The sequence below is a fragment of the Phaseolus vulgaris genome, chromosome 8 (assembly GCF_051622355.1).
Source record: "Phaseolus vulgaris cultivar YP4 chromosome 8, ASM5162235v1, whole genome shotgun sequence".
NCBI lineage: Eukaryota > Viridiplantae > Streptophyta > Magnoliopsida > Fabales > Fabaceae > Phaseolus > Phaseolus vulgaris.
Window position 1 is genome coordinate 59885438 of NC_143505.1, and position 15383 is coordinate 59900820.

A 15383-nucleotide genomic window follows, 5' to 3' on the forward strand; every position below is an offset into this window, starting at 1 on the left:
GTAAAATTTCTAGATACTGTTAGAGTTGCCACTAATACTATCAAACTGGCTTTCTAGCAATTGCAAGATCCGATTCCCCAAACAAAGTAAATCATAGCGTATTTTAGGCTTTTAGCCATTTCATATACATTTATTTATTATTATTTCTTCTACACAAATTTTTACAGTGCCAAAAGTGACTAAACGAGTTAATGTTCCTCCAATTATTCCCATTCTTTTTTAGGATTTTCGTAATACACCCTATGCGATAATACAACAAAAGATTATTAAGAAAAAACAAGCTCTTTGTTGAACTAATTGACATGGCAATTTAATTGAATCAGGCAATCTCTACAAGTTCAATTCAACTATCGTCCCTATGGTAATAAGCAAATTTCCACAAAACGACCATTGTCAGGTATGCCCTGTAATTACCCTCAATTGTCTCACAAAATTTTTTTACACAACTTTAAATTATAAAATATTTCAGAAAACGAATTAGAACCAAACATGAAAAAGTAAAAACATTTAGTTGACCATTATATGGTATGCCCTATAATTACCCTCGATTGTCCCACAATTTATTTACACAACTTTAAATTAATAAAATATTTCAGAAAACGAATAAAAAACAAACATGAAAAGTAAAAACATTTAGTTGATAAGGTATGCCCTATAATTACCCTCAATTGTCCCACAAAATTTATTTACACAAATTTACATTAATAAAATATTTCAGTAAACGAATAAAAAATAAACATGAAAAGTAAAAACATTTAGTTGACCTATGCCCTATAATTACCTTCAATTGTCCCACAAAATTTACCATTACTTTCAGCTTTCGTCGTCTGTGAGAATCGAACCCACGATCACATGGTTTAAAGCCATGCGCTCTACCAGCTGAGCTAAGACGGCTTGGTGTGTATTTACTCAATTAAATAGTAATTAATAATATATTCCCCGAAAGTAGGTTTTTCTTTTTCTAATGAATTAATGACTTAAAAATCAATTATTATATAAATATCCAAAACATTAAATAAATAATAAATAAAATTTAGTATTTGAACAATGACGATTGTGAAATTAAAAGAAGTTCAGAACTGTTAGAAACATACTCTCTAACACGTTTTTTTTAAAACGCACAAAACTTGTGGGTTTCGCATTATGTTTAATGTTTCTCAATCCTACTTTTATCATTTTCATTAAATTTAAACCAATAAATAAAAAAACATCTAAAGGTTGCATTCTAGCATTATTCAAAGAGAAATTAATACATATTAAAAAAATTTGTCATCACTTTTTTTATATATATATAATTAAGGGATTATATATTCATAACATTAGAACACCATAATAGGATTTACACTAACAAAACAGTTCAAAAGTCAATTTTTGAACAAACATGTTAAAATAACACAACTTTGTTTACTATACACACTTTGTGTAATGTTGGGGAAAACAAAATAAGAAAATTAATATTTATATTAACTTCAACAAGGTTAAAAACAGGAAATTTTGGTTTGAGGAAAAGACCTCACTAAGGTAGACAGATTCAGTCAAAAGATTTTATGAATCTGAGACAAAATGATAAATAAGATCCTTTTATGCTTAAATATTTCAAAATATAAATAGATATTACATACATAATACAAGTTTGTTAACAACTTTATATATGTTATTGCATTAAATTAATACTCCATAGTTTTAATAAGTTTATTATTGAATTATTTGTATTATCATCTATTATTCGATTACTTCTTTATATAAACTATATATGACAATATATATTAAGGACAGACTTTATTTTACCTATTCATAAGAAGTGATAAAGATTTAAATTTAAAAGAGATAAATTTATGTTTTGTAAATTCATCTTTGTTGGATTTGATCATATTTCGATAAATTGACAGAGAATCAGTCACCTTTTTTATAACTTCAATTTATTTATATATTTTAAAATTGTAAATTACATTTTATAATTTAACTTAATTTTTATATTTTGGTCTTTCAATGAAAATATTGTAAATCTATCACTATTGCCTATCATTAAACATCTTTTTATATTTAAGTTTATATTTTGTTATTTATTTACGTACTCATTTTTAGTTTTATTTTCTTTATATAAATCATTATTTGCTATAATACAAATTTAAGATTAATTATGTTAAAAAATTATTTAAATTAAAACTTATATTTGTATGACTTAAAATTATATATTTTTCAATATTATATTTGAATACTCGTAATGTTATTTCTTGAGAAATTTAACAATAAAATTGAAATGTATCTTACTGTTTAATCTCTAGATTAAGTTTAAAAAAATTATTACTACTAATCAATGATAGTAATTAGTAGATACTTCACATCATGATGGCTCCAAAAATATTCTTGAAAATAAACTTCAATCACCTACCAGTTTTGTTTCCTCTTTCATACTCTTCCTTAAAAAAGGGAGTTTAAAGTCAAAGAATTCTTAAAGCAGAAAATTTTGGTTTTATGAATTCATTGAATTGAGTTTTATATGAAGTGAGTTCTTGTCCAACATAAACATATCAAAATTTGTGAGCCTACTAAAGGTAAAGATAGAAGGAAAACAAACTAAAAACATAAAAAGTTACTCTATCAGTATCAGCTATAAGAAAATGGTAAAGAACTAATATTATGGATACAGTTCTTGATAACTCAATCTCAATATGGATGTGCCTAAAACACCCAATGAATCGAATATGAATTGTTTCACCAGTTACATGAAATAAATATGGGGGCAGCCATAATTTTACAAACTAAAATATCAGTTCAGAAAGCCCTGTGTACATGTGAAATGAGAGTAACTTCAACTTTTTGGTGAACACTCAAGCAAAAAGCCTTAGGCCAAAACACTAAAATACCCCAAAAGGGTAAATTTTGGAAAGCATGATTGAGGAGGAGAATTGGTACACAACATTTGGTACATACAGAATACTAAGATTGTCTTCCCTTGGAACTAACTAACAGTAACAAGAATAGGCAAAGTGGTTTTTCTTGGAGACATAATGGGACAAGAAACGGGAGGCAGAAGCAGATGAATCTGGAATATTAGCTGGAACAAGTATCTGGGATTTACCAGAGCCAATTCTCTTACCAGCTACATTTGCATAAAATAGACCTGAAATTGCTGGTACGAAAACATTACTCTCAGAGCTAATGTAAAAGTCAATCACTTTCTCCAACTCAGAATCTTTAGAGTCTAGGAACTTTTTCTTCTTATCTGCTGGTATGATGGATTCCTGAAACAATTTGACAGAAAGTATGAAATTTATTATGGTTACTGTAAAAAAATGTGTCCTTGAATGCTGAAATTTATCTGAACATTCAATGAATAAAGTTTGTGTATGAGAACAGGAAGTAAGAACAAATATCTCACCTTTGTATATGTTTTAGGGAACAAATCTTTGAGAGAATCAAGGCTTTCATCCCACCTAGATTGTGTCACATAGATAGTAGTGTCCTTGTCAAAACCAATCTTCCTCAGAAACACTGCAACCTCTTGTGGATTGAAGCAACTCTTCTCTTTATCACCATCACTTCCTTGGCATCCCTTCTTATCCAACATCTCAACCCTCAAATCCACAGCTACAAATTGGCCATCCAATTTTCGGCTTAAAGTTTTAAGTCTTTCAACCATTGAGTCTACAAGGTCATGTATTTCTTGCTGCAACTCTAAGCTTCCGTACATTGCTAAGCATGCAACAGAATCGGCATCACTTTTTTTCCCTGCCTTCCTCATGTTTATTGATGGAAAATAAGTGGCAAGCCTTACACTCCCCTTTGATCTATAGATAGGTTCAACATGTTTAGCAATGTAGTCTTCTGTAACCCGATTAGGGACCTTCACGGCAGCAATTTTATGCGTTGATATGTGAGAAGGAAGATCCTTTACCACTCTGACCACTGCTTCCATGCTTTTCATGAACACGTCGACATCATAAATGTCCTCAAAGTTCCTGAGACATAAGTTATATTAGCCACATGCAAGTGCTTAAGAGTAAATCAGACTTATTTCAAATTGAGTTGAACAGTAAGGTATTTCACAATGTCATCTGAATGTGGCATTTTCAAATTAAGCTACATCCAAAACAAGCTTGAATATGAATGGAGCTTGAAAATAACAAAGCATAGAAGTGCTTTTCATGTATTAAAAGCTGAGAACCTTGAGTCATTTTTCCAGTTTTTAACTTTAAACTTGGGTGGTCTTTTATACTCTCATATGGCAAAATAAGATGATCAATACCAGTAGAATAGAAAGCATAACGAGCTAGAAAACTGCTATGGTTACTCTTAAAAAGATGCAAAATACCCCCCTCCACTGCACTCTAAAATATGTTCAACTACAATAGAAATTGAAATAGGAGAAACAATTTGCATCAACATTTTCCTCAGCACTGACCTTTTGTCACCAGGTTGGCTTCCTCTAATGTCAGGGATGACAAGTGTCGCCCCGAGACTACGAGCAACAAGCACTACATCTGCTATCTGGACAAGGAATTACCAGAAATTTACATAATGTGGGAAATAATAATTGAAATTTTGGATTAAGAATACATATCTCATGATCAAACTTCACTAAGAGTTATGAGACAATAATAAAGAGCTAACAGCAGCAGGCAAGAAGGGTGATAATAAGAAAAATCAAAATGGACAGTGGAACTCAATATTAGGCATTAAGGAAAAAGTTAGATTAAACAACATATTCAGAGAAATGATCAATTAAAGTCAGCAAGTAGACCAAAGCAAAAAGAAGGGATCATGATCAATAGGAATGGTTTTATCCTTTTTGGTGTGGAGAGGAGATGATGTTTGAAAAATAGCAGCAACTATCTTTACATAATTTATGCATAAACAACTCCTCAATGAGACAAGAGAAATTGTTGAATGATACCTGAGATATATGGTACTCAGGGCCATTGGTTAAAGAAAAGGTAACAAACCCCTCAGTCTGCTCCACGTTGCTGTCTGGAAACCATGGCCAAAAGATTAATTAATACCGACAAACAAGGTGGAGCACTGCATCAGTTACGTTTGCAAGGCCTTAAAAACAAATTTTACCTTCAGATGGCTTAACCCAACAAGGCTTTAACTCATCAACATCTCCCTTCCAAATCCCTATGTTCTTTCTAACATGAGTAGTCTCAAAGTTTGTACTTTCAAAGCTGATATCCTCTGTTCCAGGTAGTTTATCCTACAGAGCAAAAGGTACAAAGAAATACCATTGAAATAAGCTCATTGAAGTTATATTGACAAATTACAAGAGGAATAAATATGCATTAGAAAAGAACTAGGACATGTATTGAATTGGAATCACACTCTCTTTTTCTTTGAGGAGGAAAGTCTGGAATAGAGGTAAAAAAAAATGGATTCTAAAGTTGGGTTTGCTAAGAAAATTAGGTAGAGAGAGAGAGAGATTGGTTAAGTGAAGACCAAAGGCAGATAAATGAGAGATGGCAAATTTTACTGTCTAAAAGGCCTGAGACTGATTAATCCGTTGGGATAGATTTGGCCACAGATGTTTTTTTCTCAATTCATGAACTGTTAATTAAGGATCTATCATCTCCACAAACCAAACACAACATGGTTTCACCTGATCCTTGTGTTTCATTCATTTCATTGTGATACCAACCCAGATCCCTGGCTACTTGTTTGACAGTAACAATTCAGAGTACCATATGAAATGAAGTGGTGTGTGTAATGTAAGAGACAGCAATGAAAAAGAAGGAGCCAGAATTCCTTACATCAACAGCATCAAAATGGTCCCTTTTGATCATGTGTATGAGCATGACGAACATTGTGAGGGTGAGCACACCCGCCACCACTTGCCTTAAATCCACTCCCATGATCTGAGCCTGCTCTTGTGCTGCAAAGGGTGTCTTTGAATGAATCTGGAAAATATCTAAATGGGGAAGGATCAGAACTGAGAATCAGTAGTGAACTTAAAGTAGAAGTGAAACATGAAGACCCAGAAGAAAGGAAGCAGCTTTAGCTGCACATGGAGGTGGGGAACACAGTGTGTGATACTAAGACAAAAACCCAAGTTGATGCAGTAACTAAATAATGAGTGAGAGAAAGAGAGAGAGAGAGTGAGAGTTTGTGTTTCCCTTACTTCATCACCGACACTACTCCTGACAATGATGTTCTTCCTAAGATCTTACGTGTGTTTTCCTATATTTTCCTTTTATGTTTTGAATCTTTCTTTTTCACAGATTTCACAGGAAAAAACATATAATTCATAATTTAGTGTTATAGTTAAAATATTTTAACATTATTTTGTAAATATCGTTCGAGTTAGGTTTGATCGTTGAGCTATCAGATCAACTTTTCAGAACATCGACATTTTATATGACAAATGTCCATCTTAAAAGTATAGATGGAAAAATATTATATATATATATATATAATTATTTAGAAAATTATATTAAATTATTTGTATATTTACCTATCATATGTGGTTCAATTAATATATTAAGATAAATAAATAATATTCACTAAAAACCAATTGGGAAATTTTTTTTTTACTAATATATAAAATATTATATTTTATTATTAATTCTTCAAATTATTTTTAATTAAGGTTGGAGAGATAGTATTGTTATGAAAAATCTTGTATTTGAAGTATTGTCCGCATCGGTATTTCATTACGATTTTATTTTTAAAAGATAATGAATTAAAGGAGAAAAGAATATATAGACTTTTATTGATTTTGAATATATATTGAGTGTATATTGGACATATAGAATAATAACATCATTTATCATTTTTATATAGGTTCAGATTTAGAAAAAAACTTTCACAGATTTTTAGATGAAAGAATGAGACTTTTAACATGTTTTAGACATGAAAATATCTAATGAATTTAAAAAGTTAGCAACAAAATTGTAATCTTTGCTTTAATGTTTATTACATGCAATAATTTTCATATATATATATATATATAAGATCTGTGGGCATAAAAGTATATGCATTATTAAGATTCTTAGAATGGTGGTAGTTTAAGAGCATAGATCTTTAAAAAATGAGTTATATATTAAAATGTGAATAATAATTGATGCCAACGCATAGATGGTGAAGTAGTTTGATTGGGATTTGGTGTTATGCATAGCATATTGAGAAAAGAGTGGTTAATAAAAACAAGTGTGGTAATTCTATATTCTTCTTCAGCCTCAGCTCCAGATCCGAAGCCAATGGCCACACATTGTAAAATATCAACTTTCAAAAAACTACAAATCATTCCAATCAAAATGTCTTACCTACTTGAAATAAATTTATTTTTCTTTCTTTTTATTGTAAGTCTGAAGCATTTTCTTATTGAGGAATTCTTCTTAATTGTATTTTTTATTCACCTTCGAAATTAAAACCTTGTTTTAAAGAACCATTTTTATAGCTTTGAAAAATGGTTCAAAGTATTAATTTTTTAAATTTTAAATGTGATTTAATACTATATAAATTAGACTTTTAATTATTTAATTATTTTTTATATAATTTTATTAATTTTAGGTATGTCATTTTCTATCCTCTTATAAATGATAAAATAGGTCAAGTCATTATTTAGGTGTAGCAAGTGGACCTTTTGAATTCATTGTTTGTATTGATCTGATTCATTAACTTGTCATTATTTGGTCGAACTGGGTCAATCTTTTGAATCCACCAGCATGTATTGATCCGACTCGTCTAACCCGTCAACCCATCAGATCATAGGCGAGACGAGGTAAGTTGTAGGAGATTTTTTTTTTCTAAAACATTTCTACCTTTTTCTCTAAAATATATAAATGTTTTTTTATACGTACAATTACATGAGATAATGGTTATATATGTTGAATGAATTTCTAATTAAAATATTAGTTGTTAGGTGAGATTTTATTTTTATCTTTTATTTTTAAGTTTTTTTTTATTATGAAACAAACAACTCTTGTAAATTGAGTTGAATTAAAACATTAAAACTATTTTAAATTCATTCTTATGACTTTGAATTGTTGTGGATAGTTGAATGATAGAAAATAACACTGTTATATATATATATATATATATATATATATATATATATATATATATTATTGTTGATGACGTGATTTAAGGTCATTAACCATATAGTTTGATTTAGATGAAGTTGAAATTTGTTCTCTTTGAGTTATTTCAAAAGCAGAGGATTGTGAATGTTTCTATTTGTTAACCATTGGATTGTATACATCATTTTAGTCTCCTCACTTATATAAACTATGTATGTACCCACTTGGTTGTTGGTTGACACAAACCCAACCTAATAACTATAATAAAAATCAACTTCACCATTTTTTTTCTATTATTGTATTTATTGTTTAAGACATAAAAAAAAATTACACCCCATAGGATAACATTAACAAACTATCAAGTCAATATAATATGGGTTAAATATGTTTTCTATCACTATATTATAACACAAAATTTATTTTTATATCTGGTTTAAATTTTAAATCATCTAGGTATTTGGAGTATGAAAATAATTGAAATGAGTCATTCTGTAAGGAAAATTTGATATATTTTTTTAAAAATTTGTTGTTGTTTTGATTGCATATTAATGTCTAATATAATTGTTTTTAATGAGTTGACGAGATGAAATCTTAAATTGAATCACTTCACATATAGAAATATTCATTTAAATAATTTTCATGTTACAAACATCTAAATTGTCTAAAATTTGAAAAAAACGAAAATCAATTTCGTATTATTGTAAAAAAATACATATTCAACCATAATAGTATTATTTTTATTCCAAAAATAAAATATAATGATAGGATAAAAATGATAGAAAATAACCACTATATCAATAAAAAAGTTACAAACGACATATATATCTATTTAATTCTTTTGATATAATTCTTTTGATATAGGTTCGCATCTTATACCAAGGAGGTTCATACCAAAACATTTTATTAATTAAAAAAATATTAATAACGGTAGTCCTCGTGTGTGATAGTGCGACGTCGATGTCACTAATTCTTTTTTCTTACTTTTGAAAAAGTAATATAAAAACATTTTAAGATTAAATTGGAAATAACTTTAACTCCATTTATGCAAAACATGTTTAATTTCAAAACAAAAAACTGAAAAAAAATTATAACCACTTAATCAGCGCCCTAAATAAAGAGACTCAAATGAAAATTTCGGATTTCAAAAAAGTCACGCAGATCCTGTTAACCGAGATATACGCAAAACCTAATTCACCCAAATAATACAAAAACAATTAAACAGTAAATTTATAAACTACTATTATTAGTCTTAATTAGTACACTACTTTTCAAAACATTTGTTAATAACACATAAATACACATTATTAGGATTTCAAATTAGAGATAACATATATCAATTAACACAATTGAAGTATTATTCGTTTTAGAAATCGATATTCCGTTACAGTTTTGTCTTTAAAAAAAATTGATGAATTAAGGAAAGAGAGTATATAAACTGATATTAGTATCATATTCTTCTTAACTATGTATGACTATATTGACGATATTAGAACGTATATTATATTAAATATTTATTCACGGCAGAGTATCATAATAATTAAAAAAACTAGTTCGTTCCTACTCCGAAAAGAAGAAATTGTGATTAAATTATCTGGAAAACATTTTTAATATTATCACTACATAAAAATAAGCAAGTGATTAATTATTTATACTGATAATTAATTAATTATTGTATAATGTAATTAGAATTTATAATTGTTTATGGTTATGAGAAGTCAACCAAAGGTGCATTGATGGTTAGTTATGTGTCTTGTTCATAAATGTTTTAAAAATGTTTTGAATGTGATTAAAAATTGAGGTGATTTATAATATAAGTCAAATTGATTGAATGCGAAGAATTGGATATTCCAAATCCCTGCTAATCCGCCTCAAACTATGGCTTTAAAAACTCCCGTGCTAATTCCTCCTTGCTTTTTTTATTTATTTTCTTTTTAAAAGTTATTTTAACTTTTTTTAATATAGTTTTCTTCAATTTAAATTTAGAAGGGTTAAATATATATTTTATTCTTGTATTATAACATGAAATGTCTCTTATTCAAATTTTAAATCATCTAGATATGGAAATAATTGAAATATTTTGAAATGATTATTATTTGTTTTTCAAAAGTATTAGTTTTTTTTTAAATTCTTTGTTGTTTTTATTGGAGGTTGATGACCCTTTGTAATATATTGATGAACTGAAACCTCAAACTGAATAAATTTCACACACAAAATAACATATTTCAATCATTTACATATTATAAACATTTAGACGATCTAAAGTTTGGACCGACCAATTTCGTGTTATAGTATATTTAACCGATTTTAGAATCAACTTTTGAAATATTTGCATATAAAGTCATGGATTAACGGCTTCCAACAATATTTTACTATTTAGTCCCTCTCTTTCCTTATCATTTGCTTCATCACTCGAAAATATTATTATGTTATTTTCATTAAGACATTGTATTAATTTATTAACGATAAAAATTATAAATTTATTTTCAGAACTCCCAATATTGTTACTAGGATCATAGATCCTAGAATTATAAAAAAAAAAACTAACTCGTACATATGAATGATCACTCGATTTATATGTTTTTAAGCTCTTATTTACTTGATCTCTAAACTTTTACTGATTTTAAGTGTAAGAAATTCTTCTAATTCTTCTACATATGAATGATCACTCGATTCTCATCACCAAAACTCTATAACTCTTGAAGTAAAAAGTTAATAGCTCGTACAACTTCAATATTTATCTCGAATAAATCGAACTCATCTATTCATCTATGGTAGAAACAAAATTTATTTTTCATATAAAATTATACTAATGAATGAAATATTTGTAATGTGATGTATAGTAACAAACAACATGTGTAGCAATTGTTGTTTGTTTATATGTGAGAACATTTTAGTTTTTTTAATGAAGGAACAATCAAGACTAAAAGACAAAAACTATGTGTCATTTGGGTGGTAGAAAGTAGTTAAGGTTTTTAAATAGTCAATGAGTGTGGTTTGGTTTAGATAGTGGAAAGATAGGGAATATGAATACGTGAATAAATGAAAGATGTGTAAATAAAAGAGGGAAACAAAAAGTAAGAGAAAAAGAATTTTTCACGCTGAAATATGTTGTAATGCATGTTCAAAAATTAGGTTAAATGTGTTTTCTAGTACTTGTTTTTTTTCTCTTTTTTATTATGATAATAAAAATAAATAAATAATATTGAAAATAATTAATAAAATAAATTTATTAGTGATAAATAAGATTCTTTTATTTTTTTTTATTAAATTCCTTTTAACCAATCAATCTTGCTTTTAATTATTTTTCTTCTTCTTTTCTTTCCTCTTCTTTCTCTTTATTTTTCTAAATCTACAATATGGAACATTTTTTTCGAGATATATGAAAAACAAAAATTACGTAGAAAAATAAAATGTATTATAGGTTAAGCTTTTGTTACTCTTTTTTTTCTTCAACTTATTATTACATTTTGTTTATATTTCACATATTTAGTTTATTTTCCCCTTTTAAATGTGTCATTTGTAAAACTTCATATAAAGAAAAGGGATTAAAAAAAATACGTAAACATATGAAATTAAAATATTCTAAGTGGCCCCAACCTGTCTTTTAGAAGTGGACAAGCATATGTTCATCTATCAAGTACAATTAAAGCATTGACAAACGATAAAAAAAAACGAGATAATTACACATTTTAATTACAATTCAAGTATATCTTAAAAGTTCAACACATTTTATCTAATCCATTTCAAAACATTTTAAACATAATCAAACGAAACTAAATTCAAGTAGATGAAAGATAGAAAATATAAATAATTATATTCTAAAATAACTTGTATGAAACATGTCATAAAAAAATATTAACACTTGACTTGTTCTAAGAAATTTTGATCTACACATATATCAACTCTCCATTTGTTAATATATGTTCAATGTATAAATATTTATACACAAAAATGTATCTCATTAATGCAACAATTCTCTCAACTTTTCATAATTTGATGTCTTAATCTGCATTATTTAAATCATTAAATCATTATTAATGTGCCTGCATTTATAACCATAGACTCACTTAATATCTCATCTCAATTATTTGACCACAAATTTTTCAATTCAAAATAACATACCTTAATTGAATACCTTAATTGAATGCATTTCCATATGATTATTTTTCAAATGTGAGCTCAAATAGGCTAAATATTGCATCATTAAATATTTTTATAAATAAACACACAACACATATATAAACTTAAATTTAAATATGCATTACTTTAGTTACTTTTTTTAAAAAAATATTAAAAGATTTTTTGCTTGAACAAAAATAAGAGAATTAATTTGTCCTGTTTTACAATTGAACAAAAAAATAAGCTCTGGACATAGAGAATTGTCTCGTCATATTTTTGTTTGAGGTAAATATTTTCAGTTAAACAAAAAATGTAGAATTTAAAATAAAAATAAAAATTGATCCACTAGTAAAAACTATCAATTATAACTTCGTTGTCTATTTTTAAACATAGAAAATAAGATTGATTTCAATCAAACTCGTATGAATACACATTAAAACAAAATATAATTACTTAAAGATGAATTAGAAATACTCCAATGATTAAAGATAATTATTAAATGAAATTTAATGAGATTAGAGACAACTCAATATAATTTAATGTGGACTTTAAAGCATAAATATAATTATAATATTAAAAAAAATTAGATAAAGTTAGAAGCACATTAATGAGTAAATATAATTATAACATCAATAAATAAATAAAATGATGTTATTGTGAACATAATATTTTTACAATCACGCGCATATAAAATAATTATTTAATATTGAAATCTAACTTTTTTTGGCAAAATGAAAACTAAAGCATAAGAATTCTCTCTACCCGTGGAGATTGAGAAATGCAAATATTTAAGTTAAAAGACAAAGAATCCCCATAATTAAGGAAATCAATAATCTTAATTGTTACACAATAATGCTAGATATTAATGATAAATATTAATGTTGTTTATTTGTAATTATCTGTAACCAGAATGTTTGATATATGAAGGTCTAATTTGCATTTTAACATTTAACGTCATAAATAAGAATTATATAATAAATGACTTATAAATTATGATTAACGGTATTTAAATTTAGCCTAATTATCCATACAATATAGAACTTATACATAAAGCAATTTATGCAAAGATTAATTTTAGTGAATGTAAATGTTTTTTTTTATTTTTTTATTTTACCTAAGAGAAGGACCGTGTTAAGAAGTGAAACTCACAAAATGATGTTGTGAGAATAAACATTTTTTAGGTAAAAAAGCACGATTCTTTGTGTGAATGTTTCATCTCAAAAAGAGAGAGAACTAAGTTATAGCGATGGATTATATAAAAACAAAAACAAAATCCTAAAATTGACAATAAAATCCGTGGACAAAATTCTTGAAGATAATATAAAAAATTCTAGATTTTTACTTTTGGCATGTGTCCCAACAATTATTGTCCTTTTATTTAATCCATAATATCCAACAATTTTTGAAAATTTATCATAATGTTTATGTTCGTATTCTATAAAGTCTCTTTTAATATCTGAAAATAATAAAAAAATCTCTGTCAAAATACTAAATTTGTCTATTCTAAATTTTACAATTCACAAATTTTCCATTCTAAATTTTATAATCCGAAATACAAAATTTGTATTTTGAGAGGTTGGGCACTGGTGGTTAGATGATGCTTGGTGGGCTGGACGGACTGTTTCTTCCTGCACCTCCATATCTTCTTCTATCACCTTCATACACAACATGAAAAATACATTTTTGTCCTTTTTGTGTCACCTTCATAGAGTAGTTTTCGGATTATGTAATTTAGAAACTCATTTGAAAAAAAATATGGATTACATAATCCGAAAGTTAAATAAGTCTTCCAGATTATATAATCTGGAGAATAATCATGCATATGAAAAATGGCTTCCGGATTATATAATCTGGTAACTAATTACAAATTTGAAAAATGACTTTCGGATTATGTAATCCGAAATATTATAAAACGACATTTTTGGAAATTTTAAAACTTATGGAGGTAAGAGAAGTTATGGAGGTGCAGGAAAAACCAGTCAGTTGGACGGTGCTTAGATATTTACTGAAACAGTGAAGGTAAAAGGTTGTTGCAGTGATGATGATGGACATGGGAGGTGTTGTGACTGGGGGCTACTATGGAGGTGGGGAGCTACTGCGGTGGTGAAAATTGAAGGTAGGGCTTGCTGCGGTTGAGAAGGATAAGTTTGTCATTTTACTTATTCTGTGGAGGTGCAGACAAAAGGCACGGGAGTACATGAAGAATTTTCCTCAAAATTGGACGACGAATATACAAAAATAGTTATTGGGCGGAAAAGGTTTTATAAAAAGGCTTTTGTTTCATGCATCCTCTTTGACAATTGGGCAATTACTTCCTGCACCCAATCAATTGCTTCCTACACCCAACGAACATTCTAAAATTCCATTGTACCCTTGTCTTCTTTATTTTGAAAAAGCGTGTAGGGTGAGCTGTAGAGAAGCTTGGTTTGTTTTGGTGATGGTTTGAGCTGCAGAGGAGCTGCAAAGGAGGTGGTTGTGGAGGGACGTTTTCAGGCTAAGGTGCGATTGACATTGTTGTGAGGTAAGAACCTATTTGAACTGGTTTTTCGCGTTTCTTTCGACTAAGGTAGTCCCGAATATCGTTATCCAGAAATATATTTAGTGTCTTATGGATGCTGGTGTTCGGAAGTCATTATTAGTCACTACGAATGTAAAATTCCATATGTATTTTTCATTTGCAGTTGAAAGTTTTGGACGCCCATGTCCATAGTTTAAAAAGAGCTTATGGATCAATGAACATAATAAGCACAACAATGGACATTTGCACAACTATATTCTGCATTCACACCCTTCCGGATGAAGACATCCACAGCCCACCACTACTACCTTCGCATACAAATATCCATAAGTCATTTAAACAACTCCCTTCCACACAAAAATATTTGGAAGTCAAAACTGACTTTTGCCTAGAAATATCCACAACGCACACGCATTTTGACCTTGTCTTCTCCGGTGCCTTCCTTCATTATCGCCTTCCTTCCAGTCAAGCCTCCGTTGCCGGAGAAATGCCAACAAAGGTGCGAGGATGCGAACGTTAGTGCGAGAGTGTGGGGTGCGAGAATGGCAGAAACGAAGATGAAGCTCTGTTGGGTGTGGGATGGGTGCAGAAATAAGTTAACCTAGTTTCATATTCATCAAGAGTATTTCAGTATTTTCACAAACGCAATTGGGTGCAAGTCTACTTTGATTGGGTGTAAGGAGAATCAGTTTGACAATTGCCTTCACCCAATCAATGATGCGAAATGCCTA

The 15383-nt window shown here is 28.5% G+C and overlaps 1 protein-coding gene across 1 annotated transcript; it reads right to left on the reverse strand.

Annotated features, from left to right (window-relative positions):
- Positions 1–2650: 2650 nt before the first annotated feature.
- LOC137823398 (protein MANNAN SYNTHESIS-RELATED 1) lies at positions 2651–6162 on the reverse strand. Its single transcript, XM_068628512.2, has 6 exons — positions 5748–6162; positions 5065–5197; positions 4898–4971; positions 4406–4491; positions 3383–3962; positions 2651–3245 (listed from the first exon to the last, which is right to left on the reverse strand). Exons 1-6 carry the CDS (start codon positions 5847–5849, stop codon positions 2967–2969), a joined length of 1254 nt encoding a protein of 417 aa, XP_068484613.2. The 5' UTR covers positions 5850–6162; the 3' UTR covers positions 2651–2966.
- Between the last annotated feature and the right edge of the window lie 9221 nt (positions 6163–15383).